Here is a 27560-nt window from a genome sequence, read left to right on the forward strand (position 1 = left end):
CTGTACCCCCCCTCCTCCCCTCCCCTCTCACCCTTCCTCCCTGTCTTTTCTATGCCTCTCTATCAGCAGGAGAAGAGAGGCTCCCCAGAGGGACTATGGTTCGTTCCCGCTGCCGCCTACACTGGCTTAATGAGGAGCCTGCGGGAAGGGGTGAGTGTCTCTGTGTATGTCTGCGTGTGTCTGTTTGTGTCTGTGCCTGTGTAGCTGTGACTAAGTCTCTCACACTGTGTGTGTACCTATGCCTGTGTGTGTGTGTGTGTGTGTGTGTGTGTGTGTGTGTGTGTGTGTGTGTGCGCCAGGGGATCCCTGTGAACAGTAATGATGAGGCAGCTGTGGAGGCCTAAAGCGTTGTTTGCCAGCTGCAAGTCAAGGGCATGCAGAGCAGTCACACACATGCGTGCACACACTCTTACCTGCATCAAACACAGCCCTGTACTGCTCAGCAGCCTGACCTCGGCATCAATTAGGACATAGTAGATGGAGCGGATACACAAACGGAAATGTGGATATATTTTCGTTTTATTTCTTCTTGCTCTTTTGTGTCTTATCTCATATCAGTTTGTCACAAAAAATTTGGAATGATCCTGCTGTTTGGTGAAACAGTAAAATGATTGTACATATAGTTCCCCAGTGAATGAAACGTATAATTTAATATTTAACAAATAAATGAGTCGTATTTTGTTTGAACCTTAGACCACTTAACTCCTGAAATCTGAACAAGTGACGCAAGTGTGTTCTCATCAAATAGGTAATGCAAAGTTCGGATTTTGCTTGTCTATTTTTAGTATTTTTAAGAACAAACTTATATTCGTTCAATCTTATTTTGCTCCATGGATGCTATGAGAAAATGCTGGTAGAGTGCTCTTAAAGTGGGCATCTGAGCCTGGCCCAGAAGAAACTATTGAGTCCTCTGGAGGTTGAGTGGCATGGGTGGGTGCCTGCATGACAAGCAAGGGAAAAAATGAGGAAAAGCATATTTTATGAATGAGAAGAAACATTTTGAAAGAACTGAACACACGGAAGGGTTGAATGAGTTGGTATAGTGGGAGGCTGGGGGACAGAAGACCCTTTGACCTCGGGGAGAAAAGGCATGCACATGGAGGGTTAAGTTTCATGGTGAAACTTCAGTAAACTTGTAATTCTATTCAAGCAGTTTATATCAGTGACTATAAACTATTCTCTTTCAGTTGAATAAAACAAATGACAAAATAAAATCTAACAGTATTGGACCAGTATGTAACTTTCACACAGGCCATTCATTGACCCCTAATCATATATCACAACATGCTTCAGCTACCAAACACACACTCTTAATCAGTCACCTCACGCAGGATTCAAACTGCTCACAAGGAAATGTGATTTATTGTTAATACAAACACTGAAAATAAAGCTTACAAAAACTGAGAATATTGTACGTATTTGAACCAAATTTTCGGCATCAACCAAGTTTACTTTGGTAGCCCCCTCGTCTAACAGTTCCCCTCTGATGTCACCCTAAGACTAACTGATATAAACTGGTGCAGTTGACTGTTTATGGACTTAATTCAAGAATTAATTCATGTTGTAAGAATTAAATTGTAGTTTTTTTTTATATATATATATATATATATATATATATATATATATATATATATATATATATATATATATATATATACTTTTTACCAGCAGTTTGTCAATGAGAGATAATGAGCTACAGTACATAAATGCCACAGTGATGCACAGAAGTTTGTTTTTGTCTTCCTTTTTTCCTACCTGATTATTGCTATTGGCAGAAATATGCAAAAGCTTTTTCTGAAGTAAAACCAATAATGGGGCTATCACACAGTAGTGATAGCCCCATTATGAGTCAACACACAAAATATCTGTTATTCCACCACCTTAATAGTTAATAGTAACCATGACAGCTCTACAATACTCTACGATTCAATTTTAGTTCCTTTTGTTCTTCCCCCTCCCTGGGTACTTGGTGTAGGGTAACCTTATTTCTCCAATGAAGATTGTTTGACAGCAGGCAGGACAGTGCTCTGCAGCCTTTGTGTCTGTGTGTAAGTATGCAACCAAGACAAAGGAGAATGGAAGGTGTACTATGAATTACACCATTTCTGTTTGTTACTGCTAACTTTCGCTGTTTAACTCTTAAGCTCAATCCGCCAAACCCACAGATAACGAGTCCAACCATCATCAGTGCAGTGAATATAAAGACAATGAAGATGTCCTGAATGAAGTATTTTGCCTGAAAATGAGGCTTAGGTTATATCACTGTGTACTATGTAACATCTATCCAAGGTGAAACTTTTAAGTTTTATATAGCCTATATATGGCCATAATTAATATTTTATGAGTAAATTCTCTGTTTAGAAAGTTGTGAGCTGAAATATTCAGATTGAATATATGAACGTGGCCATTTAACATTTTTTCTGTCAAATTCAAAGCCCATCAAGAAACACACGAGACAACTTGTATTGAAGAAGACTTTACCTCTGAAATTCTAATGTTGTGGATACTAGATAATTAACTTGCTAACTCTGACATCCAGGTATGCACCTGACATGTAGACAGCTAAATCTGCTGTTTGTGTACCACAAATTCTGTAAACGTACTCCACTAGTGGCAGTTGGTTGCAGCAGCTGCAGTCATGTTGCATCTTTCTTAGCATCTTCTTGCGATTTTCTTCTGAGCTTTTTTTCTGTGCAAATGCTAACTTTTGAAGCATTCATCTCCCGCTGTGCAGCTGCATTTAGGAACATATTCCAGCATTCCTTTAAAGAGCTCTCAGACTATACGAGCAAACACAGCAACCAGAGTAAAGGAGGTATTCTGGATATGTTACTGAGGGTGAGTGTCTTTGCACACAGATGTTAAACTTTTAACTGAAACTTTCCATTCATGTTGTCTGCTATGACAGTTTACCTGTGTTGCCAGCTGACACATGACTACATGTGATGTCATGAGCTCAGTTGTTGCCATGCTACAAACACAACACCTCAGTGCAGGCATGTCTTTCTCTGGAGATCCCATGCCTCTGTCTCTGCTACAGTTCTACCTTTCCAACAGTTTGTCATCTAATTTTTTAAAATGAAATTATATATTTATAACTTCAATTCAGATTATTTGAGCATATGTAAAATGTAAATAACAAAATAATAAATGCAATGTTTTCCAAATCTTATAAGTGAATATTTAATCCACAATAGAAAACAGAAAGTGTTGACAGTGAGACATTTTACTATTTCATGTAAAGTATCAGCTCATCTTGAATTTGATAGCAGCAACATGTCTCACAAAAGTTGGGACACATGTTTACGACTGTGTTCTTTTTACAACAGTTTTTAAATGTCTGGGAGCTGAGGAGAGCTGTTTTGCAGGACCTTTAGGTGAGGATTTGGTTCTTGGTTGATATAGTATTCCAGTCTTTGTTGTATTTTGTATTTCATGATTAACTGGATGTTTTCTGCTGGTAAAAGGTTTGGACTACAGGCAGGCCAGTCCAACACCTGGACTTTCCTAATATAAAGCCATGCTGTTGTAATAGATGAATGTGGTTTAGCATTGTCTTGCTGAAATATGCAAAAAGAAACAAAGAGTAGATGTTGCTTTGAAACATGTAAATATAATACATCATTGATGGTGACAGATATTTAAGTTGCCAGTTCCATAGGCACTAATTCACTAAAACACAAAACAGTTTTTCACTTTGTTTCAGTCCATTTTTAATTAGCTTTGGCCCAGAGTACAAGGTGGTGTTTGTGAATCATGAACACATTTGACTTCTTCTTCCATGACAGAACTTTAACATGCATTTGTGGATGGCACAGTGAACTGTGTTCACACACTGACTTCTGGAAGTGTACTTGTAGAAGTCAGTGTAGGGATTTCCTGATAATCATGGCCATCCGAAACTGATTTTTGTCCATGTCCCTTGTGCAAAGAGATGTCTCCAGATTCTCAGTATCGTTTGATGGTATTGTGTACAGTAGGTAATGGATTATTCAGAATCTTCAAAATTTCCACATTGAAGCACATTATTTTAAAATTGCTCCATAATTTGTGGCCACAGTTTTTTGTAAATTACTGAGCCTCTGCCCTTCTTACTCCTGAGAGATTCTGCCACTCTACGGTGCTTTTTTTAGAACCAGTCATGTCCTGTTGCCAGTTAACCTAATTATTTGCAATATGTTCCTTCAGCTGCTGTTTATTTGTACTAGTTATTTTCACATCTTTTTGTTGCCTGCGTCCCAACTTTTGTGAGACATGCAGCTGCTTTCAAATTCAAGATGAGCAAATATTTTTAGCAAAATGTCTTACTTTCAACATTTGATATGTTTCCTATGCTCTATTCATGATAAAATATCAGTTAATGAGATTTGCAGATGAATACGTTCTGCTTTTACTTACACTTTACGCAGCATCCCCACATTTATGGAATATCTAACTAAATAAGATTGTGAATGATCAGTGAAAAAATTGCTGGATAGTCGGAAGTGTGACAGAGATGGTGGCATTTATGTGGAGCGTCTGCACTGAATCCATGCAGAGCTTTTCCCACGTTTTCTCCTACAAGTGTCTTCTCCAGGTAATCTGACTCCTTCCCAGGTGAGTGAGCATTACCAGTAGACATGAATGTGAGTCATAAACTGGTGTTACAGATCATGTCCAGCTTCTAATCTGATCCCAGCTGCATGAGGGTGTAGTAGACTTAATGGATAGTTGTATTAAGGGATTGTAGCTCAGGGAGAAAAGCACTCCTCTCCCAGTTTGAAGGCTAGTGGTCCAGTCCATACCTGTAACGCTGTATAGATTAAGGAGTGTGACGAGGATTTCGTTGACCACTCAAAGCGCTTTACCATTAAATCTCTGTTGATCTGACTTTGGGTAAAGTGTTGACCCACTAAGCTGTGAAAACAACAGCTTGTTCTGTCCTCGACATCAGATTGCAGAAGGAGAGAATGGGAGAAGGACATTTTATCACAGTTTATAGTTTTGTATATGGATGAATGAAAGTTAGGTAATATATTTGAATTATCCAGTGACTTAATGAATTGTTACGCCAGAGACGTATTTTTTGTGTTCTCTGTTGATACACACTGTTGTTACGTTGTTTTGTCCCTAATGAAATATGCATTTCTTTCTAAAATAGGACCTCGAGATATACAGATGGATAATTCATGAGATTGATCGTTACCCTGAAATGGACTAAACAGATTGGAGAATAGATAAATGAATGAATTCATGATGGGTTTTCTATTGTTTCTACAAAGGAAACAATGCTGTGACTCAGCTATTTGCCACAATAGTCGACTGATATGATTTTAGTATGAGTTAGTGAATAATTTATTGCTGAATTGGCCTTGGAACAAAGATGTTGTTTTTTTTCCAGAAAATTTATCCCTCGCCTATGGGCAGTGTATCAAGGTTGATATCAAAGTTAAAGGTGCAGCTTGGAATAATTTAAACCTTAATACAGCAGCAAACAACTCTTTGCTATGTGAGACATAGTTGTGCAATGATTTACCAGACAGCGCAGACACTCCGTCCTATGTAATATGTAAAACACATATTGTAACAACCAGCTTGATTACATGCACCTACAAACTTCTTGGAATTCTCCCCTTGAAAGAAACTTGACTTCTGTTACAAAGCCTACGACAAATACATGTTTGAGACCAAGAATACGCGTTGGGCTCATTGCCTAAGTTTGAAAGTTAGGTTTTGGCTGTTTGTCCTTCGAGGAGATTCTGCTGCCCTATTGTAATAGTTTTTTTGTTTACTTTTTAAAATTCAAGCAAATCTTTATCTGAACAGTGAGTGATTGCCTCTGTTTTGTGAAGGAAAAAAGAGCTGAGATGTGATTTATAAAATGATTTTTGATGCATCTTTTCTTCTACACAGGACTTCTTTTTCCTCACTTTTGGACTACTTTCTACCTGCAAAGTATTTGTAATGATCCATGAAGAACTAACTTCCAGTATATTTTATTGATGGAACAAATAAAAGTAATGTGACAGGTCAACTAAAAGTTTACATTTTCATTATATTTGCCAGCCTTGAAGAAGAACTGACAGGAAAAGTGGGCCTCTAACAGCATACTTGTGGTATTTTAACACAGACATCAACATTCTGTATCAGAAGAAACAGACTTCTAAACAACATCCCCCTGTTATGTGCAATACAATAACTTATTAACTGCACTTGTTTGGAGCACACAAGACATTTTTTCACATATTATTGGCAGATGCATAGTTATGCTGACAAGGCTCTGGGGCAATGAATGTCCACATGTTAGAGCTATCCTACCTGATTTCTGAATTTCTGATGACTGAATTCTCTGTCAGAATAATCTTTTTAGGATGGGACGTTGTATCTAAACTCCAAAGTGCACAACATTGATCAAAAGTCTAGATTGTAAGACTGAAGATGGATGCAGATCCTTGGTAATTAAAGTAATGACCGTATTGGTCTTTTTTTTTTTTATTCTTTGAGTCCTCAGGTTTGCAGCCTCTATGATCAAGTGCATTTTACATCTTTTCCTGGGTGCAAATGTGTTGTATAGTTTCTTATGTTCATAACTTTTCAAATATATTAAAGTTAAACTTCATCAAGGCCAAAGTTAGTTAAGTTTAGTTAGTTAGTGTTAGTTTTTAATCCAGAAGGTGCCAGTCCGAGTTCTCGCTCAGCCATCTTGCTCTTCTGCTGTGAACTGTCTGGCTGTTTCACTTAAGTTCCACTTTTTGAGTTCCTTCAGCAATACTTTATCGATCAACATTTAAAGAATTGATTCTTAACGTTTATGAATCGATGCAGGATCTTTCACAAACAGATCTAACATAAAGCGATTTAGTCTCTTCACCAGTTATTGAGAAAAATGTTTGGCTTTCTATTGCTCAAAATGAGCGTAATGCGATTGGATTCACAAGGATTTACTAAAAGTAAACTAAGTGTTGCATAAACCAGAGGACAGTTTTTACTCAGCAAACCATTTTTCACAGCATTGATATGATGCATCTGACATATTAATTAGTATTTATTTAGTACAAATATTTTTCATTATTCAAAATTAAGTCTTTCAGAATAGAAAATGCTGTATTCATACCTGTTGGTATGATTTTAGGTATTCCAGTAAAGCTCAGAACATTTTAAGAGGAGAGCAAAAATCCCTTGAAATAAACAGTATTTATTACCCTTTCCCGATCAACTTTTTACAACCTTACCAGATTAACTGTTTTTCTTCATTATTTGTTCATTGATTAGCTTGAGACTAAGGTATTTTTATGCATTTCTTATGTCATTTTGGCGAGAGAAGAACATTTTCGACCGATGTTTTACATGCAAATCCAGTGCCCTACACTGTTAATTGCATGACAGCATTAAGACATAGTGCCAAGACCCTGTCAAATGTGCTCCAGGCAGCGTGTTTTTGATGCATTTTCTGACCCGCTGGATCACCCTAGCCCCTTCTGCTGCCGTTGAGAGTTTTCCTGATTTACAAGTAAAGCACTGCAGAGAGGGATACAGATCTCTGTGCTAGGGGAGGGGTTTGACTGGGAAAGAAGTGGTGGGGAGCACACAGCCCAAAGGGATCATGGTGGTTTTACCAATGGAGAGAGGCTAGTGAAGAGTAGCACAGAGTGACGGAGAGTAAGAAAAAAAAGAAACCGAATCAGTGTAGTTGGAGAGGGGGAGGATATGGCAGGCAGACAGTGAGGAAAGGAGAGAGTTGTACTTGGAGAGGGGGAGTGGATGGCATGGAGTGAAAGGCAGGTTTCCAGGCCAGACTTGAGCTGCAGGAAATTATTTATGAGCCTGAACAAGATGATGCTTCAGCTGCCTATGATGAATAATGTGTGTGTGTGTGTGTGTGTGTGTGTGTGTGCGTGTGTGTGTGTGTGTGTGTCTGCAAAAGAAATGGTTTGTGAACAGTATTGCAGTGATAGAAGCCAGAGGGCACCCGGCAGAAACCCCTCTTACACACAAACGGATTCTCGCACACATACACACGACAGTGGTAAACCTATTAATGATTTATCACTATCTTTCACAAAGGAGATGAGAACAGAGGGTGACTCTTAAAAGACAGTCCTGGGCCCGAGCCTTGTGTCTCTAACATGGAATGACCACTTCATGTTCGTGCACAATCAAAAGCATTCACACATATGGAATGAAAGTAAGTCGATCTGTAAAACACACCCCGCCTGATATCACCGAAATGTCAATGATTCAAAAGCATGTGACCTCTTTTTTTTATTTTTTTTATGCGGTGTCTATTTGATCATGATCATGCTGGAATATTGGACTTTTTTCAAGTTTTGGGGACTGGGAGTCATAATTTTAGCCATTAGTTTTTGCATATCCACAGGATCTCATGGTGCGATTTATAAATGTTGCTTCCCCAACACCTTATGTGCTCAAGTAGCTCTATATCATCACACTCTGACCTTTGTGGCTTGATTGTTGGAACTGGGGGTGATTCTAGGATCGGCTTGTACAGAGAAGGTGACTTCCTAACAGTGACCTGCAAAACTGTTCACCCTTCCTGCTAAATAACACATTTCACTGGATAACAATGAGTCATTTCCAATGTCTGGTACATTAGTTTATAACCCTAATAATTTTGATAAATTGACAGGTCAAGAACATTACGGTCAAATCAAATTTGCAACTAAAACTAGTTTTCAGTTCAGTTGCTGTATGAAGTATGCATGTATGCAACTCAACAGGAGGTTTCCTTTTTGGAGCTGAAACAAATTGCCAATCAGTGTTTCACTCACATTTACATCCTTATCAGCTGCCGTACTTCTCTGGTAAAACACCGTAGATGAATCCATTGTGACTTTGTAAAATTGGCTGCGTGCCCCTATTCTCGTCGTTACAGCGATACGGTCAGTGCGAGCTCTTTTGCTTCTCTGCGCTTGGAGCAAGGTGTTCACAAGATTTTTTTTACTCGATTTTTCACTTGATTCCTTCCAGAGAAATGTTGGTAAATATTGCAACAAAAATGCAGAATTGGCAGCACACCAAGCCTTCCTCCGCCTCAGGATGGCCCGTCATGCAGAAGGGCACATAGACAACTCAAAGCTTTAAAACAAAGAAAGTATACTTTCAGAAGTGATATTATAATCATGCTCATGCAGTTTGTCTAAGTAGAAATCCCTGTACTCAGGTATGTGTTAGTGTTCAGGCTTCCAAACGTGTGTGTGTGTGTGTGTGTGTGTGTGTGTGTGTTATCCGAAGAAAAATTACTGTTTTACTAAAGACTTTCTTACAAAGACTTTGTATTTGTTTGAATGCTCTTAAAAGGAAAGATTACTTGTCAACTGTATGAATCTCCATATATTATATGATCATTGACAGGTGAGCTGTGAAATTACACACTGTGTGTTCACTTCCTTCCTGTCCCGTCCATCCATTTGACTGTATCTCCTCTGTTTTCTCTTATTTCCTCTTCATTATTAATTTGTTTTGTCTGAATATGTCTGTCTCACTTTACCTACTTTTCTCTATTGGTTTATATCATTTCTTGTCTGCTTGAGTGTCCTTTTCTAAGTGTCGTAGCTATCAGTACTGTTAGATGTGTGATATATGAGTTTGTTGTGTAGACAGTTTCTACATCTCTGTCAAAGGGGGTCATTGAAACCAGGTGCTCTACATTCTAACGGCCCTTAATGACAGAGGGAAACCACATCAGACGTGAACTGTGCAAGCACAGACGCTTGGGTAGTTTTTGTAATGGGGATGTCTTTGAGACTCAGAACAGGTACAAACATGTTGGATATAAAACTAGTGCACTGATCAACCCTGGAGGACATGGTCTTCTTGTTCCATGTAGGCCTCCCTTTTAAGTCTTTCACTTAAAAAGAACTTAGCCAAGGGTTCAAAGTGTGTAAATCTTTGTCAGTCCTGAGGTGCAGAATGAGACAGATTTTCAGCCTAATCCAGTTAGTCCCGTGGAAACACGATGAGGATAGAAATCTTGTTTAAACAGAATACAGGTGGGGAAAAAAAGGATTAATTTTTCCTGTAATTGTGAGATTTTAACCAAGCAGACTTCATAGGTTTTTCCTGAGTATTATATCTGTCTATAATAACCTTACCTTTATTCCAATACCTGCTAATATATCATATCTGAATGTATGTGGTAGGTTTTTTGTCATTTTATCCAGTCTACCTACAATAAACTTTTTTTCATTTGTATATAATTTTCTTTTTTACTTAGTATAATTACTGGTAACGCATTGTTAGAAATATGATTTCTATGATAAATTTCTAGTAAATCATCACATCTGTTCAACTTCTTCCCAGCAGTACATACACAATACAAACATACAAAATAACATGATCCTAAGCAGGCTCACTGAAATCAATTGTAAAAGTCAGTGATTTTAACAACTCCCGTCCGTCACGCCTGCTCGTTTTTTAAAAAAGAAAAAAAGCAAACAAAGCTTTAATTTAAACTACAATTGTAATCATATTTAATATTATGCCTCATAGATGTTTACTTTGTTTGTTTATGTGTGCGGTGGTTTAAAGTTATTTGGTACATTGACTCAGCTTCTGTACTTCTGTTACAGTTTTATGGCCTTTGTACTTCAGAGCTAAATTTAATACCTTCTATTCTACTTCATTCATATATTTGAAGGTAATTACGGTACTGGTTACTTTTGATATGATGATTCCACACAATGAATAACATAAGTTGGTACAAAATAACATTGTTTAGAAACATTGTTTCGTTATTTTTCAACTTTTGCTATTTTCTATAAAGAACATACAAATGAAGACTTTTACAATGACTCAAAGCTACACACTCCTCAAAACATTTATCATGTATATGGTGTTCGGGTCCACTGAACCCGAGAGTAATATCTAAGTGTGTGTAAGCGTACCCGTGCTTACTCTGTGTATGTGTGTGTGTGTGTTTTGTTTGTATATGTGTGCATAAATTTCTGAGTTTTATCTTTCTGCTCCTGCTATTCCACGACAAGGATGCAGTTGGGGCTTGGTGACGGGACAAAAAATATTATGATATCATTTTCTTTCGTGATCGATCTTGATCTTGACCACAATGTAGAAAACGATCATACTGTCAGTGTATATTTGTTTCCCTCACATTTACGTCTTTATTCGCTGGCAAGCTGCTGCACACACTTCAGAGACTGCAGTTCAGCCTGTTGTTCTTGGTAAAATTGGCTCCATATTTCTTCATTTCCATATTCGGAGGGTGCCCGCAAGCTCATCCTTCTCTCTGCCTGCAGCAGGAACGGGCAGCCTTAAGTTGCTATGTTTTTCAGGGGGTGCCTTCTTTTTGAAAAAGTTATTTTAAAGGCTCCAATATTGCAACAAAAGAGTTGAAGTAGCAACAGTGTAACTCAGCAAGCCTCGCTTCCTCGCATATTGATTCTGTGCATAAACGGGGGAGGGGCCACGGTTGCTGTGTGTTGCACACAGCTCTTCACGTACACTTGTTCCCACATTCCTGCACATTTTACCTTATTTTTTCCAAGAACTTTTGTATATTTTCTCACAAATGATCTCATCTGATAAATAGAGGGACACAACAATTCTTTGTCACATGCATGGAAGTTGCAGGTGTAGGGAAGCCAGATGGAGGATCTTGTTCTAGTAATGACACAGGGACGCAGTGGACATATCATAACTTTATTACTGTGCAGAAGTTGGAGCGTTAGGTTCTTAAGAGGAAGCTGATGATGGTAGGAACAGTGTGTAAATTCAAGCCAAAGCTCCCATCTCACACGTTGCCCACAAAGAACAGACCCAAGATGTCCATGGTGTCCTGCCTGCCAAAAGATAGCAACAATGTGGCAAATGTGAGTACACCAAGATGATTAAAAACAAAATATCATGCCACAAAATGAGGAGTGGACGAGCTAATGATTGGCCACAGCTGGAAAAGGAACACCCTGAAATAGTTTTAACTGCAGACTATCCAATATTATTCACTGTCTGATGTGATACACACACGTGCAAGCACTCTGGGGTAATGTAGCTTTATAGAACCTTGATACCGGTTACTTTTTTTTTTGTATTAAATTTCCTTACTAACAGAATATCTAATTCCTGCTGTGCCAAAACTTCAACTTTTTACCAGCTATTAAGATGAAAATATAATATTTCAGATGAAGTGTTCTTGCGTCCATGTTAGTGCTATGACAGTGATCCAGCCTCCAGAAGTCGGCCTACTATATGTTTGACAGGGTGTTCAGGTGAAATGACAGTCCTCATCTTTATCAAACTTGAATTAGCCTATTCATACATTTTCGAGCAACCAGGTGCTGCAGAATTCTAAATTATATGGGGGAACTCACAGAAGCTAGTTCTTATAGATATTTAGGTAAAAATGCCGAACCAGACACAAAGCTGTGGCTGTTTGGTAGATATACGTATAAGATCCACATAGTCACCCAATTTAAGTATGAATAGAAATTGGCATCAAATTCAGTTGCTCAGTTTATAACTTTTTGTGAAAACTGTTTTAGAATTAATCAGTTAGTTTGATGTTGAAAGTTCTTAATTCTTAGTTGTGGCTAATAGCCAAAGTGCTGTGAAATGTATGGACCCAAGATGGACATGAAAACAAAGTATACATACAACAACTGAATGGATTTAAACCTGCACATAGGTAACCGTGCCAACAAAGCCAAGCAAATCAAACACGACAGAGCAAGGGAGGTAACCCGTTATTATTCACCAATAGCAACAGATGGCTCTGCTTCTGTGTGTTGTTTTATATCCAAGTTCTCTCCAGTAGTAAAATTGTAACGGTGACTATGTATTTCTTTTTTATTTTAGAATGTATTTGTTATGTCAGAAATGTGTTGTTATCTAGTTGCCCGTGCGTTACATGATTCAGTGAAGCAAAGCTGTGCTGTGCTGGGCTCGAAACCAAAGTTATAAATTTTGGTATATTAGCCCTGTGGTGCACCAGGGCAGTTTCATGCTTGGGAATATACAAAACAAAGGTTGGTGTACTTGGGAAAAGGAGTCAGCGAGCTATGGAAATCAAACCAGACATTACATGCATCTAAAAGAGAAATACACTTTCAAAGTAAAGCAGGAAATAAATCGAATACAAACTAAACAGAAAACAGGAGCTTTACAAAAGCAACAGAACAAGTAAACTTGGACTGAAAATAAGGAGGCTCATCAGAACTTTGACGAAAGCCATTAACAGATCCAGTATGAAAGTATAAAAGGAAAATCTCCAAAAACAAAAAAGGTGTGGTGAATAAAAACTTAATTTTTTCCTTCAGTCTTCTACCATCTAGTTTCACCTTTAGCAGCTGCTACAGTAACCAGAGGTTTACACACTGTTTCTTAATAATATGCCTTTTTCTACACTTAGTCAGGCATTATTCATTCTGCTTGTTTTTGCATTGCTGTATTGGTGCTTCTACTTCTACTAATTGCTTTAGTTATGTCAATGCTTCCTCCATTACAGACTTTTAAAGAAGTTTTCCAACATGTTCAAAATGTGGTCTGTCGGGTTTTCAAGCACTCAGTGTTTCATGTAAAATGACAAATGTGCAACATTTAGAATTCAGGTCTGGTAAAATATTTTTTTTCTGCTGAGTAATGTTTCCAAGAGCTGTGACGAGCCATTTGAATTTTCTAAATGCCAGGGGGAGGAGCTTCACTGGCTCCTTTATTTATCCTCTTTAACAAAGGAACCTCTGGATCATCCTTTCCAAAAGAAAGGAGACAACTAAGCAACACAATTCCCTATAGCTGCAACACTTCAATGTGTTCACCCAGTTCTACTAACTGTGACTGATGTAAATAAATATGAGGACAACAGGGTGAGCGTGAGCAGCCTGCAGTTCCAATATATTTCCCTTTTGTGCCTTGATGTAGGTATGGTTGGATTCTCATTGCAACATGGTCGTCTTTTCCTAAGTCCTTAAGAATTTCTCCTTCCATCTCCCCTTAACATCATGAAGTTTGCTGATGAGGTAAAAAAAACAAAACAGATTAGCTCAGGAAAAAAATCCAAGGTAATTTTTATTTTATTTTTTTGACAATTCAACAGGACCCTTTGACTTGGTTAAAGCTCTTTGAGCAAAATGAATTGCTTCAAACTTACTTTACCTCATGGAGATAAAAAGTTCAGGTATTATTTTAAGTATAATACTGTGTAATAAATGTGCTGCTTGAATTGTTTCTCATAGCGGGTGACCTAATGAGAACAACTTCCTCTTTTCATCTGTGTCCTTTATTCTCCTCTTTGCATCATAATGATGGAATTTCTCACATGAGTTTCTTGTTTTTCACCCCATGTAAGATTATCTTTCTCATTCTGTCTCTCTTTAATAACCCTCCACCACCTCCGCTCTTCTCTGTGTAGTTTCTGGCAAAGCTGCTGTCTATTAAACTGGCAGACAGTGGGTGATCCCCCGTGAGCTCATTAGTGAGCCGGCCCGCACAGCCTGGGGAACGCCGGAACAGACCATTCTGCTGCTTCCCGAAGGGGTGCCAGAAGATTCATAATACTGTCGTTCGACATAGTCCCCTGGTGCTGTAAACATACTGTGATGTTCTATATTGGATTCATAGGTTGGTTATTTGGGTTGACAGTGACTGATGTGTAAGTAATGAAGTATGAGTATGATAAGTTCCCATGTGGTTGACAATGATGTGTCTATATAATAGATAATATGAAGTGACCAGGCATCAAAGCCTCGGCATTATAAAATGTCAGAGGTACATGCATATTTCCAAGAGAAAACCAATTTTCACAGTCCTTTAGGTTAACTTTTTCATACAGCTTCGACTGGACAGAATGCTTATTTTTTGTTGAAGGATTATTTTTGAGGCTGCAGCTCAGGAGGAAGAGCAGTCATCTGTCAATCGGAAGGTCTGTGGTTCAATTCCCAGCCCTCTCCGGACCACCTGTTTGAAGTGTCATTGGGCAAGATGCCAAACCCCAGATTGCCTCCCGATGCATCCATCAGTATGTGAATATGTGTGATAGAGAAATAAGCACTGTGGAGCCTTCACCCTTGTATAGACTAAGAGGTGCTTTGTGAGTGTGTGTGTGTGAATGTGGCTTGTAGTCAAGTTTATTTGTATAGCACATTTCATGTACAAAATAATTCAAAGTGCTTTACATAAAATAGCTTGTTGTGTAAACGCGTTTTGGTTGATGTAGGTGTGGGCAGATTCTCAGCTAAACTAGAAAAGCACTGTCCAGTTACCATTTGTCACTTCTCAGTGGCTATGTTACAGCTGATGTGCTTCTTAACTGGACCCTTCACCTCCTTATTTCTGAAGGACCAACCGCCTCAGTCTGTTGAATTAATCTATGTTGTAATGGATTTACAAAGTTGATCCAGATGTTTACAAAAAATTCAAAGCATTCCTGCAGCCAAATTCACATAAACATTCATTCGTCCATCCATATTGAATTTAATTAAAATGAATGACACGGGATGCTTGGTAGCGCAACTGGTTGAGCAGGCGTCCCATAAACTGAGGCTGAAGGTCTTAGAAGCAAACATCCCTGGTTGGAGTCCTGTCTCGGGCCCTCTGCTCCATGTCCTTCCCCCTCTCTCTCTACCTCCCTCTCCTGTTGAGCAACTTTTCAATAAAGGCCAAAAGTGACAAAAAAAAAGAGGAGTTTTATAATGTATATTATAATAATATGAATTATTGAATGAAAATAACTATGGAAAGAATAAAATAAAAAATCAGTTGACAATCTGTTGAAAGATTTGGAGAGAGAGGTATGGCAAAACATCCAGAGATGTGTATACATTTGGGTGTTATTAGCCTGGCAACAACTGAACTGATGATGTCACAAGAGGCATTGGCAAGCACTGTAACGCAGGTGAACTCTCTGTAACATGTGCTGGATTACACCATCAACAAGCACCGCAAATCGTCTTCCTTTACTCTATTGTTATGTGTGCGGTCTCTTGCTTCTTTGTAGAGCTGTCTGACAGCTGTATAGAGAAGCGTTGGAGCATGTTCCTCCACCATGTATTGGGGAAAAAACACTACTATATTCATATTTCCTTTGTGTCCAAATCAACACCCCAAGCTTGTCCACTTTATTCGCCATTGAGCTCTCATTCCCCATGACCTGCAAGAGAAGAGATGATTTAAACTTCCTTATTTCTCTCTGTCCTGCCCTACATTCTTGATGCCTCCTCATCAACTTGTCTATCTTCTAGCTTTGGGGTCTTATTCAGCTGCTCCCGGGTGTGAACAACTCTCCCATTAGCATGGTATCTCCTCATAACAGATGTTGAAAAGTGCCAGAATTGCCGACAGAAATATATTAAGCTGGACAGAATCCAAACCAGCACAGAAAAATCTTTCAAATCTCAATGTTTTACCAGTAGAAAGTTCAGTAACAAATCTCAATATGTCGAGAAAGACACAGCCTAATACATAGTTAAGAGATATAACAAAAGATCAGCACAATGTGAAAATTTCTCACTATAGTATTCAACATGATAGGAGAGTTTGATATTATGAACTTTAATATTTATTATGGTTATATATCGAGTACAATATATTTTCAATCCATCATCATTTACTTTTCTCAGTCCAGATTTTTATTTATTTTTTCATTCCCACTCAACTGTGTGGACTGTCAGTGCAATGTGAAATATGCAACAATTATCAACCAGTTTCATCACTATCACCTGCTTTCAATTTCCATATTACCATAAGAAATTAGCATGGGGAAATTAATGTTTCAGCTTTTATATACACCTCTTCCACAGAATATAGTTAACTTTGTTTTGGAATAGGCTCCATTGTATCTCATATCTAGGGAGAATAGTGTATAAGTGATGTAACACAGTGAAACACAATAATAACCTGACAGGCAATCACTTCTGTTCTACTTCCTGTCTTTTCCCACAATGACTTTCCTTGAAAAACTAATTTCCTCAGTCACAGAGATTTCATTAGTCTGGCCCCATTGTCTGAACACAAACAGCTATTCTCTACTGAGGCAAAGGTGTGTGGGCACACATGCAGTGTACACAAAGCATCCACACATACAAAGCACACAAATTCGTTCTCACTTTAGTGAACTCACACACACCTTCTTCCCTTCATTGAGATGACTGCTAATCTAATTGTCTGTTTGTGAGTACATTAGTTCTTTGTAAATTGCTGTCTTTTGCTTCATCACGTTTTTCAGTAATCGAGTTTTGAGTTGGTAACGTGACAATAAAAGCACCAAATGCACCGTCATAATGACTGATTTTAAAGATGGAAAAAGTGTTTGGACACTAACAAATATGCTTCGGTATTGGGATGCTTGGACAAATTCCTACCCACGGTTTAAAGCACTTTTTGCATATTTAATGGTAAATATAGAAGATGTCCTTCACCTGGGTGTTCAAACATTAGGAACCCCAGAGGCTTTTCAGGCCACCCTGTAGCTAAACATGATCTTCTTTTCCTCTGTTTGCTTGTCCTTTGGTGTCTTCTTGTTATTATGCGTCCTTGTCCATTTAATGACTGTGTTAAGCAGATAAATGTCAGAGAATGTAAGAGATGGCCGTTATACTCTTATTGAGAAATGATGATTGGCTACTGCTAGATCTAAATTTGTCATTACCATCTTAAATGTTCACCTTACAAAAATATGATCTGACCTTAAGCTAAACACACTTATTGTTCTTAGCTGGTCATTACAGCCAAGTTGATTTATCTGTTTTACAGGATGATGCTATAGTTCACCATATGGCTGCTAAAGCCATAGAGAACATCTCCACGGTTGTGTCTGAACCCTCTCATCATCTGGTTACCACAGAGATAGGCTCTGCCCTGTGGTACCTGTTCACTCACTCTACTGTAGAGGCTGTCCGAGTCACTGCCATCTCTGTAAGTTTACATTATAACATGCACATAAACACGGTCATGTCAGGTATCTCCTCAAAGGAAACACAAGCACACATAGACACACACGTACTCAGCCAGAACATAGTGGTCAAGTTAATATGCTGGCATTGAAAAAGCAGCTTTACAAATAGAAAAACATGTTTTGGAAGACATGCATTCAATTCTTAGTGGAACATTAAGGTGAAACTAAATACTTCTGATAATGATACATTCTCCATCATTTGACCAACTCACAAGAAATGAAAATACAACAGATACTGCAACCTGACAAAGGGATTAGATCACAGCTCATAAATGACATACTGGACATTATCTCAGTGTGTGTCTGTCTGTTTCTTCAGTCTCTTTCCAGGTTAACCCGGGTGGACCCAGCGGTCTTCTTGGCAGTGATTGACACCTGTGGCCCTGCAGCCATCTTTGAGGAAGTAGGTGGATCAGGGGCCAGAGTGCAGCAGCACCTGCTCACTGCTGTGGCCACAGCCTTGCTCACTTCACACATCCAAATGCATCGCATCGCTCAAAGCCAGGTGCGTTCACACTCCAAAGCACATTTAGAAGACAGTATGAGATACACAAATATTAATTTCATTCAGGATACATATCAGCTGCAAACACTATACCTTTTAATGTTTATTGCTGATATTGTTATAGCAACACTTAACAGGAAATTTAGCTGTCAGCATTACTGATGAGTACAGTTGGACTTTTAGTTTTTGTGAGGAATGTTTCAAATGAGGAGATTTTTACACAATGGCTGAGGGATGAAAACAGGGCTAGATAATTACACAACAGCATGAAGAACAAAAATGGCCTCACATTCTCAACATTTCACGTTGTTCTTCCTTTCTGTCTTCGTCAGAGTGCATCCTTTCCTCTCTTCCACACAGTTCATGAACTAAAGCTGAACTGTGAATGAACTAATTTGTCAGGATTTACTTATTTAATTTTTCATAAGACATCCCATCTCGTATGTATGTGATGTGCTAATCTTGCTGAGGCAGAGGGGCTGAAATTGATTTGAAGCTTTTCAACTTGGAGTCTGGATTTGATAATTGACTCTGAACTGAATTTATTTGCATTGAGCATTTGCAATTTAACACTAGAACACAAACTTGGTACTTCAACTCTGCTCTAATTATAAACTGATATGCATTCACCCTTTCCCCCTTGCCCCCCCCCTGCTTTCTCTCCCCTGGCACAAAGACAAACAGTCCAAGAGTTTGTTTACACAGAACTCTGCCTCCTCATGTGTGTTTGTGCACATGCATATAAGAGAGTGACTGTGTGTGTGTGCACAAAAGCACAAACTCTAATTTGTTTAGTGTGTCAGTATCTGGGCTAATTGGCTGAATGAACACACTGCAGTCTTCTACTTCAGCAAGGCATTATGGGTAGTGGGGAGGGACTTATCAGCTAAGCACACACTGCTGGGCTTTGAAATTAATTAACTTGGTGTCTCGTTCCATAAACACACAGGCATGAACATGCTTTCACATTTGCTCTCTCACACACAAAACCACACACGCACACACACACACTCTGTTGTGCACAGTGTTGGTGGGGATGATAATGGTAATGAATGTTGGACAGTTTTTGGAAAATTTTTCCACCCATTTACTACTGCTGAGTGAATAGTTGTGTGTATGTGTTTGTGTTGTGTGGTAAAATGAAGCCTGAGCTGATTACATTTTTTGCCTGATGAGTAATGTATTATTAATTTATTCATTCATTTATTTATTTCAAATTCTGTATGAATTTAAACAACTGGAGGACACAGTTTTCTTCTGTCTGTTTCTTTTCGTTTGACAAACTTACAGTATTGTTTAAATTCTGATAATAGAAACAGTCATCTGGCTTAAGTGGGATTTTACGAAGTGAACATTTTAAATTTGAAGAGATTGCTGCCATTGGTTGATGTTATTAAATTAGACTGAGCTGCAAAGCATTGACAAAGTGTCTCAGCAGTATTTTCACTTGATTCATTTGTGTGTTTGTGTCTTGTAGGATTTGGTGTTGAAGGTGCTGCGCTGTCTTGAGAGCGCATCCACAGTAACACGAGCTAAAGCATTACTGCTGCTCCTGCTGCTAATACAGGACAGCACACACACGCTGCTTTACTGCTGTCAGCACAGGTAAATGACGCACAATCACAGATTACTGAATGCTGCGCAGTCATAAACAGACAAAGCGAGCCTCTCAGTAATGCAAGATAATGTTTTAAACTGGCAAATTAATTTTATATGACCAATTCTTTAAGAAACTAGAAAGTAGATAATATTTTTAATTGTCTGAAATTTGTTTGAATATCATTTCACAGTCATTCACAAAGTGTGAAGCTATGGGTGAAATTAGGGTTTTGGTGTAACTGTGAGCTCTGCCCGTTTGGCAGTTGTGCTACAAAAAGAGACAACCAAATGCAGAGATACTGCAAGGTGGAATTATAATTTCTTTTGGCTGATTAAAGAGTTGCACTCTTTAATTGCACTGTATCAGATTTCATGAGCTCTTCGTAACTTACCACATTTTTCCCTCTGCACCCTCCTGCTGTCTAACTGCACTGAGACTAGTGAAGCTTACTCTTAACTCCAGTCAGTCTGTCAGACTACTGGCTAATTAGTTTCTCTGGAATATAGTTGAACATGTTCACACAGACTGAACTGTCAGAGAACAAACAAATAGCATTTGTGAACTCCATTTTAGAGTGGGATTTCTCTTTAATTATTTAGCGGTGGCTTTCGGTACGAGTGTGTTCTCTTACCCAGCAACACGACTGCTACAATACAGCTAAATAAACTCTTCTATATTTACGTTGCGGTTGGACACGTCCAAAAATTTGCCCTTTTTTTTGTTCGGAAGAAAATAAGATCTTAAAACTTATTTAGAAAAACTTTGTGTTTAAAGGGATACAAGGTAGTTTAGCGGCAGTATAGCGATCTCTATTGGTCAAACTGAAATTCTACACTGTCGTAAAAATGCCCACCTGTACACACCCACTAACTAACCATCGTGGCGAATGCTGCCGTTGTGTTATTTAGTCAGTGCAGTTAGGTCATCTGATTCACAAGTGTAGACTGCCCACGTAAGATACTATAATCAGAGATTTTCTGTAGAGTGAACTCAAGATAATATGCTATAATCCTGTTGCTGGAGGAGGTGGCCACCGGGGACAGCTCGTCTGGGTTTCTCTGCTCAGGCTGCTGTCCCCGCGACCCGACCCCCGGACAAGCAGAAGATAATGGATGTATGGATGTATGGATGGACTGTTGCTGATCTTGAATGGGATTCTTCCCTCATCATGGTGTATTCGTGGAGTGATTCCTTTGTATTAGCAGACACTTACAAAAGTTACATCTTAGACAGATGTGCGCAGGCACTACCAACACACGCCGCAATAAACGCAGAGTAGACAACAATTCTTGTTCGGATCAAAACGCTATTCTTATTCTAATCAGGTCAGTCCGTGTATTTCTGAAGCTAGGCTACGTCTCGAACTCAGGAGGAATTAGAGCACCGTCATCACCTGACTCTTTGCGATCTAAAACGCAGATCACTAAGGTAGATGAACAAGATCACGCTTGGAGAAATTTCACAAAGATGGGAAGTGCCAACATCGAACGTTTCATATTCAGTCTGTATAATATCTCTAATATGAAACGCTTGGTGTTGGCTCTTCAATGCAAGCGAACACATAGCTACAGCTACAGCTAGCATACAGTACCTAGCTAAGTGCCGTAAACACAAACGACTCTTCTCGCTCATCACGACACTTCAGAAGCGGGTCGCTCCTGCCGAAGTTACATATGGGATTTTCAGCATACAGACCCCTGTTGGGAGCGAGACAGGCTTCATTCGCTTACTATTGACTTGTTTAGCCTTTGTTAAACTCCTGAAGGCTATAATTTTAGGTGAAAATGCTACCTAGTGCTCCTTTAATGGTTGAAAATTACCAAGCTAAATCAAAAGAGGAGGGAGGCTTACGTCATATAAACCAACAATTTTTTCATGCATGCTTTTGAGGAGTGATTTATTTGGAGTCAGAAAATCAGATATGATCGAAACGCTCCTCAAACGCTGTTAAGCACACTTATATCTTATATCAAGCAGATAGCTTTGAAAAAAGAGACTTCCTCCATGAAAGTGCTGCCTGGGGTTGTTGGCAGTGCAGTTGTACTCTGCGTAACCCTTGTATTAAACTAGTACAGCAGCAATGGGAATGATAATATAAATGTGTGTTCCCAGGACTTTTAATTCATGCTTCTTTATGTTGTAGCTTTACCGGACTTCAAATGGTTCATTAACTGCTTGTCCTGTGTTTCACCCCACTCTATACACTGTGACAGAACCTTATGGTCAGATGCACATGCATGATTTATATATACAGTCAGTTCCCCTGCTAGTGTATTACCAGGTTGCATTTTAGTTTGGAAAATAATCACTATAAATCACTGACATGTTGATCCTTGAAACTGTAATTGCTATTTCATTCCTGTCTTCCTCCCTTTCCCTTTCAACAAATTTGCTCAATTTTTAATGACACATCCCACTTTTATTTTATACCCTATTTCTTTTTTTTTTCCTGCTATGGCTCTAAGACATGTTATATGTCTGAACTAGAGTTCTAATACATATTCTGCTCCCTCCCACTAATTTTCTGACCATAACCGCTCACTCCCGCACATTCGGAGCATTCACATGAAAGCCTTGCTTTTATAATATGAAGTCCTGCTTTAATCTTCTTATTTCCAAATTATTTTGTCGACTCCAGCATTGAGGTTAAAGGAAGAGATTTAAAATGTGATGCTACTGACTTTGACGGCTTTCTTTGATGGATACCTGAATGGGAAAATAAGACATGCAACTCAACTCCATGTGCTTTCACAATCCAAAACTGTGTTCTTTGCTGTTCTTTGTCAAATTTCTTGCCATTGAATCTGTAGTAGTGAGAGAGATCATCTTTGCAAACGATGATTTTCCATTGGTAAAACAAGGCTTAATTCTTCCTTATTCTTCCTGAAGCAACATAGGAAGTAAATCAATATTCACATTAGTGTAAATCGATATGCACCCTCAATGTCACCAGACTGTTGCATCTTTAGATGTTTTTCCAACATTCTGACATTTTTTCTGTCATTTTTCCAAGCTCTGTACTCCACTTGGTGCATTAGGATCACCTTTGTGCACCATGATTTTTGAATGAGCACCCTACATTCACTTGAGTGAATGTCTCCGTGGGGCATCTGTTTTAATTGAAAGTGCATTAGTTAGCCGATTTTACACAGTTGTAAATGTGCTCTTTGAAGTCAACTTTTTATTTCCTGCAATTCTAGAAAAGCACAAACATGTAATATTTGCATTTGTGCGACTCCTTCTCACGCACACTTCTGATAATTCTGTAGATGTGTCTTGCATTTGTATATGTGCAAATATAATTCTGATGATCTCTATGTACTGAAAACCTTTCGCACCCCTTGTGATCTTTGGTGCCCCCCTAAGTGGGACGGGGACACAAGTTTGGGAACCACTGCCCTTATATGAACGCTCAAATGAGCTATTCCATGAAAAAGACACATTGTTAAAATAAGCAGGGTATCATACTACAGCCAATAGACTTGTTTGTCTGCATTGTTTTGTGAAAGTCTTTAGTTGGTATTCACTCCCACTTCAAATGACTCTGCTCTAGTCACCGTTCTTTATCGGCTCCGGCACAGCATTGCACTAATTGGAACAGAACATTCAATTGTAAATGCTAATTTACTTTAAGGGTGCAGAGTTGGCTGCGATGGACTGGCGGCCTGTCCAGGGTGTACCCCGCCTCTCGCCCATTGACTGCTGGGATAGGCTCCAGCCCACCCGCGACCCGATCGACGGATTCAGCGGTATAGATAATGGATGGATGGATGGATGGGTGCAGAGTTGGGGCTAAAGGAGTGGTTCACTGCTCGCTTTTTTCATACAGAAACACACATTTACTGACCATCATATTTCCCATGGACTCTCTTAAACTCAGAGCAATAACAAAAAGAGATGAGATTGATGGACCTGCAAGACACCTGGCAGCTCCAGTCAGAAATGATAAACTGGCCTAATTATCGGAAGAAGCCATGCTTATCAGAAATTGTTGTCTAACACAGGTTATAGGTTGTCGAATAGGGTGTTCAAATATGGTACAGCACAGGACCAGATGCCCGAGGTATATGTGGTCTTTGATACTGGAAATTTAAAGGTCCATCACACATAGTTTCTTTGACAAGTACGCAACAACATCTGTAAAACAGTGCTTAATTTCCAGCCGAAGTATGCTCAGAATGCTATATATCAATGTCCAAATCCGTGCCAATTAGGTGCATCTGCAGCAGGAATGGTTTCATGCCCCTGTTTGACATTTTTTCAATTCTGTACTTCAGTTTGTGTGAAAAGAAAGCTTTTGGACTGCAAGATGTTTGATTCAGGACCCTGCATCAGCTTATTGGTCTCATGCAATCACTTAGCTGTTCGCACAGTTGTAGATTGCCTTTTCAATCATTTGTTCATGGATCACACCTATGTGTAATAGCAGTATTTCATGCACTTCATCTTTTATAAATAAGTAAATGTGTTATGATCTTTGTGCATGAGTATGAACACGGAGCTCATAACCTGCTTGGGATGGGCCAGCCTGTAGGGTAGAGTGTAATGCAATCCCTTCATGTTGTCATGCTCAGAGCTACACCACTCTGGTCATACTTACCTGCTTGTTTCCTTGAAGATGGAGGCAGCTTGTGGATTGGTTCTGAATGCATCGCAGTGGGATAGGATTTCATCAGGTTGTTTTAGAGGACGTGCTCACTTTTAAAAGACCCCTTTTTTAAATGGAAAGGCTTTATTATCTTTGACTCAAATAACCTCAAAGCTTCTCAGGCATCCAGTGAGGTCCTCTCTCATTTAAGAATAAACTCATTTTGCCAAAAAAATTATTTCAGCATTATATTCATATTATATTTAAAGTTTGAGTTCTGAACAATATTACTTGGGTTTTAAGTATTTTGTTGGCTTATTTTGACAATCTATAGTATCCTCTCATATGTCATTATACTCAATAGATTTGACCATTGCTGTTAATACACTCACATACACCACTCTGACTTGCTTTGTGAGTGTATTATTCACGCCCAACCATGGCCCATAATGCAACTAGCATAGAAAATGAACAGGCTGGTCTCAGCTGAAGGTAATTCAAACAAATTCTGAAGATTGGAATTAGTGCGATATTGGCTTGGAAAAGAAAATGCTCATTTTTTCTCTTTCGTGGATAAAGTTGCATACTAAAATAGATTATCTTTGGGGAAAACATGTTTCAGATTTTAGATTGTCAGTTGCATTGCAAGGAGCAGTCTTTTTTTTTTGTCTTTTTTAGTAATAAGATGTTGTGGTGCATTGTGTTCTGCTATTTTTGTTACTATAACATGTACCTTAAGTCCCTGTTTCATGAAAAATGTAGTTTTGACAGCAATATGATGTCCACAGAAACGGGGTTGCACAAATAATCTGTCACGGTAAATGTAACTATACTACCTTAATTACCTAATTAATCTTTTCAATTAGACCATTCTATCTGACACGCAGTATTTTACTATCATCAGGTGGATTGTTTACCATAGGTCTGAACACAAGAGGGCAGAATAATAGAGTTGACGTTTTTTCATTGTTGTCATTCTCTCTTCAGCCGGTCTCCATCTGTCTCTCTCTGTTTTTCAGACACAAACACACAAAATTCCTCTCAGTTGCTCTCTCTGAGTTAGAGTTGTGAGAGATGACCCGCCTGTTTCTCTCCCTCTGAGCACTTTGCATGACTCAGCCACTCACAGACACACATCTTTCCCTCAGTCTCGCTCTCACACAGCCATGTTGTGTTTAATTAGCTCCTCAATAACAGGAAAAGATCTGTGTGTTCTTGTTTCCATGAGATAAAGTTGGCATGATCTCACTGAGGAACTGTCGAGATTGGCATTGAGAGTGGAATGTGACAGCTTTCAACACATGCAGTCACACACAAGCTCTGACTCAGTGGGCCCCTTGTATGTCAGCTGTGTGTGGGTACTCTGAAAGTCTCCCGCAGTGACTTACAGAGAGTTGCTAAGTTTGTCTCCCTTCATACAACCCCTGGCAAAAATTGCAGAATCAGCACACTTGGAGGATGTTCATTCAGCTTTTTTATTGTGTAAAAAGATAAACAAAACTAAAATCTGACACAAAACAACACTCTTTTTTTTCTGGTCAATTGAAGGAAAACATTTGAAACCACTCAAATTTGAGGCGAAAATGATGGAATTTCCTTGTAATTTTAGTCTAACAAGTCTAAATGTGCAAATGAGTGTGCTCGCAGGACTTAATGAGGGATCATGGCCACAACAAGAGAGTTATCAGTAGAAGCAACTCTATACATACAACTCTATGAAGAAGGTCCATCACAGGGCCAACACGGAGGCAAACAACCATGCATGCTCACACTGACTCTCATGGTTAATTTAGAGTCAATTATGTTTTTGGATTGTTGGAGTAAGCCAGAGTAACCGCAGAGAACCTTCACATGAACAGGAAGAACAGCTCCAGCTGAGATTTTAGTACCGTAAAATCTATAACATGCTGTTAAGACATTCTTGGTTGTTAATATTTTCATGCCTGAGGGTAAACAGTTACATACACAAATGTGGTTACCCTAGGCCTCAGTTGATGTGCAGCTCATTATAGAGGTCATTAAGAGTTGGCAAAAACTCTGCAGCTTAAAAAAAACCTCCACTCCCTAAAACTTTATGGATTGTAACACTCAACTAGGGGCTCCTCTAAACAACTATCTAAAATGTCAACACACGAAGAGATGTAAAGGCTACAAGATCTAAAAAAAGATCTGAAAGTGCTCCGACATGGAGCTTTCACTGTGCAAAACGTCATTAACAAATGGAAATTAAAAGTCAAGACCATATCTGCAAGACCAGTGAGGTCTCATCTCTGCTGCACATATCTATATGAAGGAATTAAAAAGCAACATCTGGATTTTGGCAACAACGACAAGGTTGAAACTAAAGTCTTTGTTCACTGTCATCATCAGGTTTGGAGACAAAAAAAGGACTGAGATTTGATGAAAACAACTGAATCGTGAATTTTAATGTTGTGCTTTGGAACCATGACAGCCCCTGAGACAAGACACTCAGCAGGGATAGAGGAAAGAATGAAATAAGATAGATTAAAAAGTGCTCTGAAATGTTGAAATCTGTGCTGATTCAGTGCCCACACACATTTGCACACGTCATAGTTACTGGTTAATACAAATAAATTGAATTGACTAGAGTATGCGTCTATATGTGTAGCAACCCTCTATCTTATTAGTCGTTATCTCAAGTGTTGGTTAAAAGCAAAACAAAAAAGAAAAACAGCTCTATTGATCTGTAAATTTGGTGTTGCCAACCACACTTAAGTCAATTGATTGTAATTATCGATTACAAGGACGTGGATCATGCCAAGTTTATTCCTATCTTCTGAGGCAGGCATGTGTTTAAACAGTGTATAAATAGATAACCTTAACCGATAACTCACAGTTCTTTCTGTGTGGAATGTAATATGACCTTGAGTTAGAAGTTGTACATGTAAATACTATGAGAAAAACTCATAGAAATAGGGACACTGTAGTAATTGTTCCATATAACTAT

General features: G+C 38.8%; 1 protein-coding gene across 2 annotated transcripts in view; it reads left to right on the forward strand.

Annotated features, from left to right (window-relative positions):
• ulk4 (unc-51 like kinase 4) overlaps nucleotides 1-27560 on the forward strand; it is an 85303-nt gene that overhangs the window by 21749 nt on the left and 35994 nt on the right. Inside the window, exons 19-22 of one of the 2 annotated variants that reach the window (XM_075466588.1) lie at nucleotides 67-150; nucleotides 17698-17859; nucleotides 18219-18404; nucleotides 19882-20009. In XM_075466588.1, the coding sequence (XP_075322703.1) occupies nucleotides 67-150; nucleotides 17698-17859; nucleotides 18219-18404; nucleotides 19882-20009 (560 nt within the window). The remainder of the gene's footprint in view (nucleotides 1-66; nucleotides 151-17697; nucleotides 17860-18218; nucleotides 18405-19881; nucleotides 20010-27560) is intronic. The other variant, XM_075466589.1, reaches the window with a different exon arrangement.

Source organism: Odontesthes bonariensis, chromosome 5, assembly GCF_027942865.1.
Source record: "Odontesthes bonariensis isolate fOdoBon6 chromosome 5, fOdoBon6.hap1, whole genome shotgun sequence".
Lineage (NCBI taxonomy): Eukaryota > Metazoa > Chordata > Actinopteri > Atheriniformes > Atherinopsidae > Odontesthes > Odontesthes bonariensis.